We start from the raw sequence: 17,347 nt of genomic DNA, 5'->3' as shown, positions 1-17,347 counted from the left end.
AAAAAAAAACATATTTATCTTTTTACTTTTTTAAACCATTAACAATCTCTCTCATCTCCCTTTATTTATCTACCAGGAAGGGGAGGGGGAGGAAGGGAGGGAAGAAGAGAAAAGAGGGAGGGAGAAAAGGAAGGAGGAAAGGAGGGGGGGAGGGAGGAAGAGAGAGAAAGGGAGAGAAGTAATAAAAGGAGGGAGGGAGGAAGGGATGAAGGGGAAGGAGAGGAGGGAAAGGAAGAAAAAGGAGAGAAGGAAAGGGAGGAAAGGAGGGAGGGAAGGAGGAAGGAAGGAAGGCTGAGAGGTTAAGTGACTTGCCCAGGATCATACATCTAGTAAGTATCTAAGATGCCATATGAACTTCAGTACCAAAGTTCTATCCACTGTACCACTTAGCTGCCTCATTTGAAAGAGTACTCACACCAAAAAATATACCTATCATTAAAAACATAAGAAGTATGTGCTCATACATACATACATACATACATCAATGAATCCATGATCCTATCAATATGGATATTCACCTCCATCAAAGTAGACTGTACTTCCTCCATACCTTGTCATACAATTTGCAATTTGTGTTCATTTTATCTGACAGATCCTCCACAGAGCAGACTGGAAGCATGCCTCTAGGCTTTTTTTTTAACTTCTCATGGGTGTGAGTATCCATATTTTCCCCACATATCACTTCTTAAAGTAGTTAGCATTGAAAATATGCTACAGTCTATTCATTCCCAACATACATCTCTTTATTACATTATCATATACCTTATTTGACATTAGTAATCAATAGATCAATGAACAAAGTTTTCTTTATTGGTATTTATCAAGAAATCTTTTCTGATCTCTATACACATAGACACATACACAGAAATGACTTCTGAAAAAAGCTTCATCTCTATATCTTTGATCCTACATACATGAAATTCCTTGTAGAAAAGCTTTTTAAACCTGAGTCATATATGGTGGCATAGTGGAAATCCCACCTCAGACACTTACTGGCTATGTGATGATGAGCAAGACACTTAACTTATTTGTCTCAGTTTCATTTGTAAAATGGGGATAATAATAACACCTGCTTCCCATGGTTGTAGTGAACATGTGAAGATAAAATGAGTTAATATTTGTAAAGCATTTTACATATTTTAAAGCTCTATATAAATGCTGGCTATCATTATTATTGAAATTAATATCCTTCTCCATACCTTTCTAAAAATTATGAGATGGTATGGTGGTGCATGGTATAAATACATACATGTAAAAACTAATATAAATATATATGCACACCGCAAATACATTTTCTCTTGTCATAGGTGATATAGTCTAGCCAAATTGGGCCCTTTTCCAAAAGATGGAGGGAATAGAGGGAACCACATATAATAACTATTCAAAAGGTACTCAAGAATCTGCCTACTCTAGAATGATATATCTGGGAAAAGGTCCAGCTATTTTTATCCTCCAATATATAAACAGTGCTAGTCTTGCCTTTCCATCCCTGGGTTATTGAGAAGCAACCCATACTTCTGGACAGGAAGAATTTCCTGAGACTACCATGTGTACTTCTGTTTCTCTCAATAACCAGGACAAGAGAGATGTGGATGTTGTAAGGAATTAATGGTGATTTGGAGTTTTTATAAGCCCATCTTTGCTTCATCATGGTCATACTGAAAAGACTCAAGCTTTAAAAGCGTAAGAGAAGATGGGTGTGTACTTTAAGAGATTTTAGAACAAACAACACAAAGAACATTTGAGTCAAAGTATCAAACTAAAGCACCTAACCCCCACCTAGGAGTTCTCCCATGCCCACATGGGCCTGGCCAAATTATAATGGGGACAGCCCAGGGGGTCCGTTAAACCAATTGGAGACTCAGCCTGGCTATAGAACCACCCTTCCTGTGAGAGAGGGATAAAGGAGGAGAGACTACTCAGGGAGGGACAGAGAAGGAAGGGGGAGGGGGAGAGGGAGGGGAAGCTGGTGGTGTTTGAGCTTTGGACCTAACCAGGAGATTCTCTTTAGAACTGCAGATTCCAACTATTGTGCTGTAAGAAATGATGAGCAGGAAGAGTTCAGAGAAACCTGGAGGGTCTTACGTGAGCTGATGATGAGTGAGATGAGCAGAACCAGAAGAACATTGTACACAGTATCATCAACATTGAGTGTTGACCTACTGTGATGGACTATATTCTTCTCACCAATGCAATGGCACAGAAGAGTTCCAGGGAACTCATGATAGAAGAGGATCTCCAAATCCAAGAAAAAAAAAAGAAAGAAAGAACTGTGGAGTATAGATGCTGATTGAACCATATTATTTCTTTTGTTTTGGGTGCTGTTGTTTTTTTTTTCTATTTTGAGGCTTTGCATCACTGCTCTGATTCTTTCTCTTGTAACAGGATTAATGCAGAAATAGGATTAATGTTATTATGTGTATATATATATATCTATATGTATATGTATAGAGATATATAGATATAACCTATATCAGATTACCTGCTGTCTAGGGGAGGGGGGAGGGAGGGGAGGGAGGGAGAAAAATCTGAAATTGTAAAGCATGTATAAACAAAAGTTGAGAACTATCTTTACATGTAACGGAAAAAATAAAATATCTCAAAAAAAAAAAAAAAAAAAGAACTGCAGATTCCAGGTGGTGGTGAGTTTGTGTTCCTTCCAGGAGGCTGGCTTGTTAAGCCGGCTGAGCTGAAAACAAGTTTAGTATTTGAGTTAGTTTTTGCCAGACACAAGCTGTTCTTAGTAGCTGAGGAAGCACAGCTTATTCGAGGTACCTGTGAGCCTTTTTACCCTAGAGATTTAGACTCTAACTATCTGTGAAGTGGGTCATATTTTTCCTTTTCTCTATCCCCTTTCTCATTGTCCCTAGCTTTATTAACTCCACTTGTGTTTTATTATTGTTCCCATTAATAAAACCTGATTTGTTTGTGAAAAAGAAGCTGTTAATCTCCTTTCTTATTAATCTGGGAGACATAACTGGAAGAGGCAGTTTGGAGAAGGGGAAACTCTGGAGCTAGAGGTCCCCCATTATTTTCTGGACCCCAATATTACAGCGAGCCACCCAATTAACTCTCCCTATACTGAATTTCGCCCTTACAATGTCTAAGCAAAGCAGAGGAGTACATGTGCGTTTGTATGCTTTTTGTGTGTATAGCACTAGGTAGTTAGAATATTATTAATAGATCCAGTAATTAACAACACAATGTGAAGCAATATTTCAGTGCCTGAAATCTAGAACTAGACTAGCCATATATCAGGAAGCCTCTCAAATGTATATTTAGAAACATATACCTTTTTACAAAGAAAATTATTTAATATTTTCTGACCTTTATTCAGATGATGCAAAGTAACATGTAAAAGTTAGATAGATTTAGATATAGATAAAATACATATATATGTATATATCCTTAACCAAAGGGTAAATAACCTCCTACAACACATTAAAAAAAGAAAGCCTGAAAAAGAAAAACTCTCACATGATATATGAATATGAAATGAAAATGTTTTACAATTTGAATTTCTATTCATAATCTAACTGCATAACACCCTCAGAATTATAATACTATTATACTAAATTATGGATTTTTAAACCCTCAGTTAAGCAAATACCACAATAAAGCATTATTTACCTACTATATGAAAATAACAAAAGTACCATTTTTGCAAAATTACTACATAAACATATTTTAGCATTAAACAAATCAACATTCAAAACTTACTTTGATTTTTGAAAAGAAAGTTTTACGTCTACTGCTATTGAAACAACATAAGCAAATCACTTGTATAGAAAATATTGCTTCTGGTCAAGAAATATAATTATTGTTATTATGGAGGGATTCCCATACCAACAAAATCATAAACCCTTCAAATGTTGATGGATTGATATTATTAATAATTGTTCACATTTTTATGCTTTAAAGTTTACTAAGTATTTTCCTCACAATGACACGATATGCATAGCATATTGAGTTTAAGTATATTGACCAAGTAGATACTTTGCTTTACATTGTTCAAAATAAGCAAGAGCTAATAGTTATAAATTTATTATAAATAAAATTGCAGCTTACATACCAGCCAGTATCTATTGCAGATGACAGAGAAATAGAGCCAGTCTACAAAAAACCAAAAACCTTAACTGACGCTCCCAATTAAATACATCTGTACAAAGCTGGGCCCAGGGAAAGATGCCCCCCACCCTGAGTATTGGAAAATGTGGTTGTGCAGCAAGAAATGAAAAGGGCCAAAGATGGCTAAATTACTTACATGCTTTACATTTAAATATCATGAATACTTTTGTCAAGGAGAGTTGGAAGGGGCAAACATTGAAGAATGTCAGAAAAAAAATAAGGGACAGGCAGGAAAGGACTGGTTAGAAAAAGTAATTTCAGAATCATCTTCCTCAACTAAGATTTTATACATTTAATTAGAGAAGAACACACATATATATACATATACATACATACACATAAATATAAACACATATAGGATAAATACAAAATAGATGCACAGTAGGGAGTTTAGAAATAGAAAACACTGCAACTGGGGGATCATGAAAGGGTTCCTGTTGAAGGTGAAGCTCGAACTGGGTACTAAAGAAATGCAGGGATTCTATGAAGTGGAGGTGAGGAAAGAGGGCATTTCAGGCATGGGAGAGAGCCAGTGCAAACGCCAAGAGAAGAGATGGCATTTTGTGTGTGAAGAATAAAGAGGAGATTTAGGGTGTGGGAAAGGGAATACTGCACAGTGAGGTTATTAAAGGAAGTGGGCACCGGATTCTGCTTGGTTGTCCTCTCTGCTGAGTTCTAGTCAGGTCTCACCAATTAATCCACTAGAATATACTATATGACTCTCAAACTCAACGAATCCAAAAGAAAATTCATTATCTTCCCCTCAAATTTACACCTTTTCCAAACTTACCTTGTTTTCTTGAGAACTCAACCATCCTTCCAGTCACTCAGGTTTGCAATCCAAAAGTCATTAATTCACCTATCTTATCCAATCAATCTCCAGATCTTGTGAATTGTACATTCACAATGTTTCACATATGTCTCCTTCTCTTCACTCACATATCTACAATCCAAGTTCATTACCCTCAACACCTCAATAGCTAGACTTCTGCAATTGACTCATAACTGGTCTCAGCTTTCAGTCTCTCCCTGAACCCAACCATCCTCCACATAGCTGCCAAAATAATCTTCCTAAAGTCTGACCATATAATTCCTCTACTTAAGAATCTTCAATGGCTCCCTTAAACCTTCAGGATTGTAACAGACTACTCAGACCAGCATTTACAGTTCTGAACCGAGGAGCCTACCTTTCCTGGCTTATTTCACAAGGGTCCTCTTTATACTTTCTGGGCAATTGACCAACTTAATATTATTACTGGAATTCTGTCTCCCACCTCTAAGTGTGTATAAAAGCTGTTCTCCATGCTTAAAATACATTGTATACTCATGTCCCCCTGGGATTTAGTGTATAAAGAGTCCTGTAAAGAAGATATCTTCAAGAAAATGCAGTAGCTGCCTTTCATACATAGAAATGGGGTTTTTTTGTCTTTTGCTGTAATTCTGGTTTTAAATATTACAGCACCATATTGGTTACGTATGAATTTAGTAGAAATAGGCAGACGACACAAACTGGGGGCAACTAACATGGTGGATGATAGTCAGGATTAAAAAAGATCCTGACAAGCTAGAACCACAGAATGCAGTGAAACTGAGTAGGGATGAAAGTAAAGCCCTACCAAAAAAGTAAATTCACAAGGATAAAATGGAGAAAGCTTAGCTAGACGGCAATTTGCTTGGAAAAGATCTGAGAACTTTAGTGGATGACATGCTCCATGTAAGTCAAAGTTAACATGATCTTTGCCTCAACTAAGAGAGAAAGAGTGTCCAGAATGAGGGAGTTAATAGTTCTGTTGGATTCTGGCCTTGTCAGAAAAATTCTGCAATATTCAGAGTCATTCTAGATGATACATTTTAGGAGAGACACTGATAAACAAGAGAGTTAATTTCCTGCCATAAGCATCCTTTGAAGGGCCACGGGATATGTAGCCTAGAGAAGAAATGACTCGGTAGGTACAGGAGACACAACTGCTATCCTCAAGTGTATGAAGGGTGGTACTGTGGCCCCAGAGAACAATACTAAGAGCAAGGGAAGGGGAGCAGCAAACGGGTAAACTATGGAATGATGTAGTGGAATGATGGAAAAATAGGAGTGGCCTTGGGATATAGTGAGTTCCCTCTCACTAGAACTCTTCAAGAACAAGCTCTATTGAAGTATAATTTAGTAGGGACTCCTGTTCAGGTACAGGTTGGACTAGGCCTCTGAGGTCCCAGGGGTGAGAGATGTCCTCAGCTTCCTTCAATCCGTGCTTTTCTGATGCCTCTAATTCCTAGTGTCCTCTCCTTCCTCAAATCACACTGTCCCTCATTACTTGTTCACATATAGTAGCTTCTAGTGGAAAGTAAATTCCTAGAAAACATGAACAGGTTTTCCTTTTCATTTTACTGTTTCCTTTATCTACCAGTGGGTTGCCTTACAATTACTCCATGCTTAATAAATCAACTGAATTTTTTAATCAGTCAATCAAGCAAAAAGCATTTATTAAGCACTTACTATGTGTTAGGAACTGCGCTACAGAGACAAGAAATAGCAATTTTATACTCTGATGAGTGTGACTCTGTGAAACTATGCTGAATCCTAAACATTCCATCTGAGATCCACTGTCAGTCAATAAAGATTTGGTGCAGTCATTCACATCAAGACAACCAAGTAAATAAAACATGCACAGAGCTCAGATTATGATATGCAATCAGATGGACAACTCAGCGAATTAATCTTCCAGAATATACTTCTTAGGCAGGTGCTATTAACTGAGTCCAGAACTTAACAAGAGAAAGAGATTAGACTTTATTACATTCAGAAATCGATGAAACCAAGCTGCTCTCTGCCCCCCGCCACACACACACACCCATCTTTTTTTTTTTTCATTATTTTTTTTTTTTTTTTAGTAAGGCAATTGGGATTAAGTGACTTGCCCAGGGTCACACAGCTAGTAAGTGTTAAGTGTCTGAGGCCGGATTTGAACTCAGGTACTCCTGAATCCAGGGCCAGTGCTCTATCCACTGAGACACACCCATCTTTTTAAAACAAACAGTTCACCAATTATATTTTATTGCTTAGACTCATGAGAAACCACAATAAAAAATTAGAAGTAGGGGCAGCTAGGTGTCACAGTGGATAAAGCACCGGCCCTGGATTCAGGAGGACCTGAGTTCAAATCCGGCCTCAGACACTTGACACTTACTAGCTGTGTGACTCTGGGCAAGTCACTTAACCCCTATTGCCCTGCCAAAAAAAAAATAATAATAATAATAATTAAAGGTAACCCAAGGGGAAATGGAAAAAATCCATTTGGCGGTGTTTAAAGTAGGCTAATGCATATGACCAGTGACAACTTCCACACAAAAGCAGCATTTAAAAAAACCACACAAAACACATCAGAGACATATGTGACCAGAAAAGAAGATGAAGCAGTAATACAGTAAGAGTAAAGAAAATTAATCCTGAGTGCTGTCCTGGTCTCCAAAAAAGAGTAAAACAAGCAAAGAAAAATCTCCATTGTATTGGGTAGATTTTCCAGAAAAGATTTAAGGAAAGACATGGACAAATCAAACAGAATGAGAACGGATTAAGAGTTTGTGAGCGACAGCAATGGGGGAATTACCAACACTGATATAGCCCATTCATCAAAATCCTGACCAAGTTGAGTTCTTCAAGGACTCAATAAATTTCCCAGACAGCAAAAAGAGCCCTGGTTCTTGTGTCAGGAGGCATGGCTTCAGATTCTGCCTCGATGATACATGTGTAAGTGGTGCAAGTCACTTAACTTCATGGGGCTTCAGTTTTCTCCTCTGTGAAATCAGGGAGTTGAGCTAGATGACCTCTAAGGACCCAGCTAGCTATGGAGTTAATGTTAGAGGTTTGGGTTTTTTTTGGATGAGGCCTGTGATGTCACTACTATAAAGTGCTCCATGGTTACAAAACTCCCTCTATTCCACTGCAGACTGGCAACTGTTCTAAAAATCAGTCTTCGAGAGTTGACTGAGGTACTGAGAGATTAACCAAGGTTTACATAGCTGGTACATGTCAGAGGAGGGATTTGAATGTAGGTCAGAATTAGGATTACTGACAAGGCCAAGAGTTATTATCAAATTTATAATTTACAATAAGCAGCTTAATTTTATCTGGATGGAACAACAACAACAAAAACTCATTAAAATGCCATGCAATAAATAAAGCACTGGATTTGGAGGTAGAGGGCACAGGTTGGGATCCCAAGTCCTCCATTTGCTGTGTAAGCTGGGGCAAATCATTTACCTGCTGTGGGCCTCAGGAGATTTTTAGGAAGTTAGATTTTATGACATCTAAGGTCCCTTCCAAATCTTAACCAAACCAAAATATATTGAGAGGACTTATAAAAATGAAAGTCCTAAGGCACCCTTTGCCCTAAAATCTTACTAAAAGAGAGAGGAAGGCCACATTAGTAAGAGACAGATGTTATCTATTTATCCAAGGGAGACATGCATTAGGTAGAGAAACTAAACCAGCTGTCATCACTACTAGTTACCACAGAAAACTCAATCATGACAGTAATTGAGTCAATCCGTCGATAAACATTTATTAAGGTCCTACTATGTGCCAGGTACCATGCCAAGGACTGGAGATATGAAGAAAGGCAAACAACAGTCCCTGCCCTTAAGGAGCTCCCAATCTAATGGAGGAAGCAAACAAATATGTACAAACAAGCTCCAGACAGTACAAACTGGAAACAGTCAACAGAGGGACCAGAATTAAAAAGGATCAGGAAAAGCTTCCTGGTTAAGGTGGCATTTTAGCTGGGACTTGAAGGGAATCAGAAGACAGAAATGAGATGGAGAGCATTCCAGGCATGGAGGACAGCCAAGGAAAATGCCCTGATCTAAGGGATGAAGTGCCTTGTTTGAGGAATAGCAAGTAGGCCAGTGTCAGTGGAATGAAGACTAAGAGGCTGAGTAGTAAGATATAAGAACACTGGAAATGTAGGAGGGGGCTAGATTATGAAGGGCTCTGGATGCCAAACAGAGGATCTGGTCTTTGATCATGGAGGTAAGAAGGAGCCACTAGAGTTTACTGAGTAGGGGAGTGATATAGTCAGACCTGCCCTTTAGGAAAATCACTTTGGCACCTGAGTAGAGGATGGACTAGAGTGGCGAGAGACTGGTGGCGGGCAGACCAACCAGCAAATGACTGTGATAGTCCTGGTGTGAGGAGAGGAGGACCTGCACCAGCCTGGTGGCAGTATCACAGAAGAGAAGGAGGCATTTTCGAGAGCTGTTGCAAAGGCAAAATGGACCAGCTTTGGCAACAGATTGAATGCGGGAATAACAGAAAGTAAGGAGTCAAGTAGCGTACTTATGCTGGCAGCCTTGGAGACTGGGAAGGCGGAACCCTCAGCAGTAACAGGGAAGTGTGAGAAGACAAAGGATAATTAGTTCAGTTTTGGACACGGTGAGTTTAAGATGTCTACCGGACATCCAATTAGGCATGTCTAATAGACAGATGGAGGTACAAAAGTTGAGGCAAACAGAGAAATTAGGGGTAGATTAGTAGATGTGAGAATCATCAGTAAAGAGATGATCATTGAATCCATAATAACCAATGAGATCAAGTGAAATAGTATGGAGAGGAAAGAAAAGAGGGCCTAGCAACAGAGCCCCATGATGTACCCACAACTGGAGGGCATGATCTGGATGAAAATCCAGCAAAGGAGACCTGGGAACTGGTCTGCCAGATAGGAAGAGAAACAGAAAAGAGTCAAGTCCTCCAAACCTAAAGAGAAGAGATTATGAAGGAAAAGAGGATGATAAATGGCATTAAAAGCTTCAGAGAAGTCAAGAAGAATGTGGACTGAGAAAAGGAAAATGACTTTGACAATTAGGGATTTTTGCTAACTTTAGAGAGAGCAGTTTCAGTTGAATGACAGGGTCAAAAGTCACACTGGAGAGAGTTATGAAGAGTGAGAGGAAAGGAAGTGGAAGTAACTATGGTAGACAGCCTTCTCAAGGAGTTTAGTCACAAAAGGGAGACGAGATATGGAATGATAGTGGAGATGGATGGGTCCCATGAGAATATTTTGAAGATGAGAGACAAAGGCATATTTTTAGGCAGTATAGAAGCAGTCGATGGACAAGGAGAGATTAAAGATAAATGAGGGAGGGGGCAGCTAGGTGGCACAGTGGATAAAGCACTGGCATATTAATTATTTGTATAGGGAAAGAAATGCTATTATGGAGAATCCATAACATCTCTGTGGTTCACCAGAGGAAATGTGCCTCACATTCTATATAAAAATTCATTCACATTAGTTTATAACTCCTTGGTCACTTTTTCTGTAAAACATTCTTTAGTTACTGTGATTTTTTTTTTAATTCTAAAGGATTTAAGAAATGGCTTCCTTTTTAACTGCAAAACTTTTTCTTCGACTAAGAAACAAACTTTTGGTATAAATGATATTTCTAATTTAATATTTGGAATGGTCCTCTAACAGTACCACCTCCTGAGTATAATGAAAAACATATGTGAAAAAGTATACTATTTTAAATTTAATGTCCAGATATTTAGTTCAGGAATCTTTTTAAAGTATCTAAAGAAAAGCAATGATTCCCTCCCTCACTCAAAGTAATCTTCTCTTTATGAATGCCTCATAGTTCAACTTTGTTTATAACGCTTAGAGACTTGGCATGTTTTATTTTGTATCACGCTTCTTTCATATATGGAAGGAAGGAAAGAAGGAAGGAAAGAAGGAAGGAAGGAAGGAAGATAGTTTCCCATGTCTTATTTATCTTTGTATCTGAATCAATATTAAATACTGAATGGGCACTTAATAAATGCTCACTTACTCCTGAATCAATCAATATATTTCTAAAGTACAGACTCCCAAAGGATATACTAAACATATACAAAATGTTCAAGATACCTAAATTGTTTAGGTTCAAGCAAATTTTTTGAGAATGGGAACACATTATATAAATCAGTTTTCCATTTTGCAAAAATAGTGAGATGCTTCCTGATGCTAAATTCTCCAGCAGATTAGCAAATGAAAAGAAGAATTTGTAATCTGGTAGAGAAAAGTGAGAAGTTTTTGTTTTTATTATTTTTTAATTCCTGGAAAATCTTCATTTTGCTAGGTGATTCTTGTTTAGTCAGGATACTAGATGAGAAAACAAGAAATGTTTCTGTGAAATGATCTGCTACTACACTACTTGATATCTTAGCCTACCTGCAAAGCAAACTACACATAAATAAATTCAAATTCTTACTCTAAAACATTTTATTAATTAATGAAACATACCTTCTAAAGATTCAATCCCAGTTGCCTGTGCCAATAAATCTTCATGCCTTGCAACTACCTGAAAAATAAGAATCAATGAGTTCTCTGTGGTTAGTAAGAAATACACACAATAAAACTTAAATGTCCTTGGGACTTTTAGCCAAAATGGCTACTTGAACAAAGATAGACAGGCTTGTGCCAACACCTCACTCCAGCGAAAACTAAAATTTCAATAAAACTAAATAATTATTAAGAAATCAAAAGAAAAACTGTATTAAGTGACTACTATGCCAGAACTGCATTTTTAAAAAATCAACTAGAAGAACAGAGGAAATAGGAAAGGTGACAACCAGCAAAGTCAAAGTCAGTGTAGGTAAAACAAGCCAGCATAATTCCAGGATGACCAGATATATGCCGATATAACTTGCAAAGCCCTATGTCCAGAGGCATTTAGAGCAAAAGGATCAACACACACTTTCCACACTGGCCTTGAGAAAGCCCCAGGGAACAGGAGTGTTGAGACTGAATCATCTCAAGCCCATGGATTCTGAAGTTGCCACCAGCACTCTCTCCTGAGATGATATAGAAAGCCCTAAAAATCTAGCACTCTGAACCTCAAAGACTGGCAGGGGGGAGGGAAAGAAGATCTAAAGCATAAGTCAATATAGGAACTTATGGAACCTAGGGCAAGATCCATATGGATTAACCCCACTAAAAAGCATAGCAGGGGTAGGGCTTGGTCCTGGGGGTGGGGGGAAATAAGAGGGGGAACCCCAGCTTAGGAATTAAAGCTGGTGAGACGAGTAAACCCTAGAGGAGAGAAACAAGTGTAAAAAACTACTATGGATCTACAACTTCCCAAAAAGGATAAGGCAGCTGTAATCACTGTAAGGAGAGTTTCAAAGGAAAAAAAGAGATTCTCTGCAAGGACTACATGAAGACATAGAAAAAATAACACAAGATAAAAAATGAAATAAATGCTCTAGAGATAAAAATTGGAAGAATTAATAATTTAGAAGAAAAAGTTAAATTACTTATCCAAGTAATTTACTCTATGAAAACTGGAATAAGGCCAAGCAAAAATCAATGATTTCCCCTCAAAAAACAAACAAAAAATTTTTTAAAAAATCAATCATTCCATAAGATAGCAAGAAATATTAAAACAAAATTAAAAGATTGAAAGAAAATATAGGACATATGATTTTAAAAACAACTGACCTAGAAAGCAGGCCAAGGAGACATAATTCATGAATCACTGGCCTCCTTGAAAACCATGATTTTTTTAAAAAGCCTAGACACTACATTTCAAGAAATCAAAAATGAAAACTGCTTAGATATATTAAAAGCAGAAGGCAAAATAGAAAGAGAAAGAATCCACTGATCACCACCTGAAAGAAACACCAAAAGAAAAAAATTCCTAAGAATGTCATAACCAAAATCAAGAGCTCCTAAGTCAAAGAAAAATACTACAAGCATCCTGAAAGAAGTTCAAGTACCAAAAGATCACACTTGAGCTCACACAAGCCTTGGCAGCTTCTACAAAAAATGAGAGATATTTAAATATAATATTCCAAAGGCAAAAGACATGGTGGGCTTGTAATCAAAACAACTTATCCTGCAAAGCAGAATATAACCCTACATTGAAAAAGAAAATAGATCTTTAATAGAAAAGAGGACTTTCAAGTACTTTTTTTTTTTTGCTGGGCTATGGGGGTTAATTGACTTGCCCAGGGTCACACAGCTAGTAAGTGTCTGAGGCCGGATTTGAACTCAGGTACTCTTGAATCCAGGGCCGGTGCTTTATCCACTGCGCCACCTAGCTGCCTCTCAAGTACTTCTGATGAAAAAATACCAGACCTGAGTAGGAACTTTGGAGTTTAAACACAAGAATCAAGAAAAATCTGGAAAGGTAAATTTATTTGATCACTTGGAAGGAGCTGAATGATGATGTAGCACTAACATTCTAACAGGGAAGAAAGAAACAAGAATCCCCAGTACTGAAGGAGTTAAGTTAGAAAAAAGGGGGTCCTGGGATGGACTGGTTCTATTCTGAAGATTTTAAGAGGAGAAAAAGAAGGAAGGATAAATTAATAACAACAACAACAACAAAGCATGTCTCTAGTTCCTACTATGTGCTAAGAACTCTACTATATGATCTTTATAAATATTATCTCATTTTATCCTCACAACACCTGTGGGCATCCTCATAATGCCATTTTATAGATGAGGAAACTAAGGCAAACAGAATTTCAATGACTTTCCCAAAGTCACATACCTAGTATCTGAGGCTGGGTTTGAACTTAGGTCTTTCTGACTCCAAGGCCAGCACTCTAACCACTGTACCACCTAGCCTCCTCTCATAAAAAAAAAAAAATTAATAATAAAAGGAATAATAGGGAAGTTTGAGAGCAATGAAGATAAGTTCAATTGTGGACATAGTGAGTTTAAGATGTCTACAGGACATCTAATTAGCGATGTCTAAGAAACAGTTGAAGATGTGAGAGTTGAGGTCATCAGGGAGATTAGTTGACTTGAGAATGGTACAGAGAGGAGAAGATGGGAGGAAATAATTTGCTCTTTTTTATATTTGTCACACCACCTAACTGTGGTAAAACCTCAAGTTTTTTCCTGGACCTTCATCTCCACTATTTCTGCATTCTATCACAGTGAGGTCATCAATACCTATGGGCTTAATTATTTTCTCTATGCAAATGACTCTCATCCTCCAGCCCTCATTTCTCTCTGGAGTGCCAGATGCACAACTCCAACTGTTTATTGGAAATTTCAGAATGGATTGCCATGGGCATCTCAAATTCAACATGCCCCAAACAATTCATTATCTTTTCCCCTGCTCCAACCTGCTTCTAAACTTCCACGGTTCTGGGAAGAGCACCACCATCCTTCCAGACAACGAGGTTCACAACCTCAGGGTTATCCTCGACTCCTCACCCTCCCTTACTCCACACATTCAATTTGTTGCCAAATCTTATCACTTGTACTTCTACAAGCCCTCTCACACCCTTCCCCTTCTCTCTGCTCACACTGTCACCACCCTGGTTCAGGCCTTCATCAACTCAATCCTGAACTAGTTCAGTAGCTTCCTAATTGGTCCCTCCTATCTCTAATTCACCCTTTCCACAAATGCTCAAGTGATTTCCTAAAGTAGAGGATGGGCCATTTCATTCCCTTACTGTGAAAATGCCACATTCCCAAGTGCCAAATGTTGGCTTCTCTGTTTAGATTTTAAAGTGCTTCATCATCTAATCCTGGACTATTTTCCCAACCTTACTGTTCTCCTTTCCACCGTCTACAGTATACCCAGAGCAGCCTTCTTGTTCCTCCTCGTGCATGACCCTCCGTCTACCAGCTCTGTGACTTTGCCCTGGTCATCCACCATGCTAGGGATGCACTCCCACCTCACCTGCCCCTTCCAGGAGCTTTTATTTCCTTGGGCATTGTACTCAAGTGCCCCCTTCTACAGGAGCCTTTCCAGATTCTCCCCAGCTCCAAATGCTTGCCTCCCTCACTTTTTTTTGGGTGGGACAATGAGGGTTAAGTGACTTGCCCAGGGTCACATAGCTAGTAAGTGTCAAGTGTCTGAGGCCAGATTTGAACTCAGGTCCTCCTGAATCCAGGGCTGGTGCTTTATCCACTGCACCACCTAGCTGCCCCATCACTTTCTTAAAAAAAAAAAAATCACTATGTATTTCGTTTATGTCTACTTAAAGGAAGGGGCCGGTCTATGAAAGGCTTTAAAAATCAAAAAGAGGATATTTTTCTATTTGATTCTGGGAGCCATTGAAGTTTATTGAGAAGCAGCACGAACTGAGCAGCACTTTAGGAAAACTGCTTTGGTTTCTGAGCAGAGGATAGAGTGGAGTGGGGAGAGATAAGAGGCAGGGAAACCAACCAAAACACTACTCCAATAGTTCAGACATGAAGTGATGAAGGCATCCGTGAGCATATATGAGAGAGGCTCTAAAGGTAAAATCAAAAGGGCTTGGCCAGTGATTGGACTTGAGGAAGGAGAAGAAATGAGGAGTTAAACCCAGGTTACAAACCCAGCTGACTGGGAGATTAACAGTGTCCTGGACAATAAAAGGAAAGTTAGGAAGAAGAGAAAGCTTGGGAAGAACAGACAGATCACAAGTTAAGTTTCAGACACACTGGGTTCAAAATGTGACTGAAGGTCAGGAGTTAAAGGTTAAAACTAAAAGGGTAGATCTAAAACTCATCTGCAAAGAGATACTTGAACCCATGGAGGTTGATGAGATTATCGAGGAAAACTGTATAGAAAGAAAGTAAAAGAGGTCCCAAAAGAAAACTTGGGGGATCTGACCTGAATGAAGATCTAGCAAACAAGATTGAGAAGGAGTAGTGAGACAAGTGGAGAAGAACCAGGAGAGAGCAGTGTCCTGAACACCCAAAGAAGAGAGAGGGAGTGACTGACTTGTCCAATGTTGCAGAGAGGTCAAGAAGAACGAGACAGAGAAATCTAAATTGCTATTTGATTTGACAATTAAAAGATCATTGAAAACTTTGGAGAAAGCAGATTCACTTGCATGATGAGCTAGATTATTTACTGCAAGGATTGAGAACAAGAATGAGAGGACAGGAAGTAGAAGTGCCTAGTGTAGATTTTTTTTTTTTTTAGGTAAGAAGTAGAGGATGGGGGGCAGCTAGGTGGCACAGTGGATAGAGCACCGGCCCTGGAGTCAGGAGTACCTGAGTTCAAATCCGGCCTCAGACACTTAACACTTACTAGCTGTGTGACCCTGGGCAAGTCGCTTAACCCCAATTGCCTCACAAAAAAAAAAAAGTAGAGGATGATAATAATATAACAATAACTGATGGTTATGCTCATATCAATGAAGGGGAGGTGTTTATTTTTTAAGAATGGAGATGACATAGACATAGTTGTAGACAGCAGAGAAGAAGCTGACACCATGAAAATATGTGAGAGAATGGGAATGATAGAGGGGCAGTCTGTTAGAAAAGATTGTAAAAGTCAGAAAGTAGCATGTAGATAGAATTGTCTTAGCAAGGAGGAGAGCCACCTCTTCATATGAAACAGGTAAAGGAGGAGATAGTTGGGGTAGATGTTCAAATGATGTGAGCTGAGGAGTTAAGATGAGAGGGAAAGGAAAGGAAATGGGGACATCCATTGCAGTCATCCGAATTACCTGCTCTTAATGCCACACTGCTGACTATTGTTAAAGTCATAAAATCAAGCTGATTGCAAAAACTACAAATCAATGGTATATAATCACATGTCTGCTCACTGCTACTGCATCAACAATCAATACAGATGTGACAAAGTTCAGCTATGAGCTAGATAGCAGGGGAAGCCAAGCAGCCTAGGAAATGGAAAGAGCAGGGATCAGGCAGTAGAGAAAAGATAACAGCAGAGCTTCTGTAGATATGGTGGCATCATCCTCTTGAGTGAACTAATGATTCCTTAAGTTCATAATTCTATGTGAATTTATACTAAATGAAGCACATCTATACTCCAGCAAGAAAAAGAAAGCAACAAGTTTTATTTTTCAAACAAAAGTTATTTCCATCACTTTGCTGTTACTATTAGAGTTTCTTCTAAAATGACAACATAGCCATTGAATGTAAAAATATGAAAGAATGAAACTTTAATAAAGCCAGTAAAGAATATAAACAAAAATATTCCAACATTTAGCTGTTAGTAACAGTCTTCATAAAGTATACCGATATGATACTTTTAATTTAAACAATTATATAAGTCAGTAGCCAAGAAGATTCAATTTCATCTTTTTTCTACATATATAATTTCAATATGTATTCTTCACAACTCAGAGACAGATTTAAACTTTATTTTTAGAAGGTACATACTATAAATTTTAAAGCATAGATTTGGGGAATTTTTTTGCATTAATTTTTCATCTCTATCAGAAAACTGAATGATTATTTTAGTTCCCAAAGTTTAGTAAAAATAGATAATT

General features: G+C 38.2%; 1 protein-coding gene across 2 annotated transcripts in view; it reads right to left on the bottom strand.

Moving 5' to 3' along the window:
• The window catches only part of COG5 (component of oligomeric golgi complex 5), a 349,622-nt gene that overhangs the window by 307,468 nt on the left and 24,807 nt on the right, over window positions 1-17,347 (bottom strand). For both annotated transcript variants that reach the window (XM_043965892.1, XM_043965890.1), the window contains exon 3: window positions 11,397-11,454. In XM_043965892.1, coding sequence (XP_043821827.1) covers window positions 11,397-11,454 — 58 coding nt within the window. The remainder of the gene's footprint in view (window positions 1-11,396; window positions 11,455-17,347) is intronic.

The sequence above is a fragment of the Dromiciops gliroides genome, chromosome 5 (assembly GCF_019393635.1).
Source record: "Dromiciops gliroides isolate mDroGli1 chromosome 5, mDroGli1.pri, whole genome shotgun sequence".
NCBI classification, from domain to species: Eukaryota; Metazoa; Chordata; class Mammalia; order Microbiotheria; family Microbiotheriidae; genus Dromiciops; species Dromiciops gliroides.
This window is presented reverse-complemented; position numbering and strand designations above follow the sequence as displayed.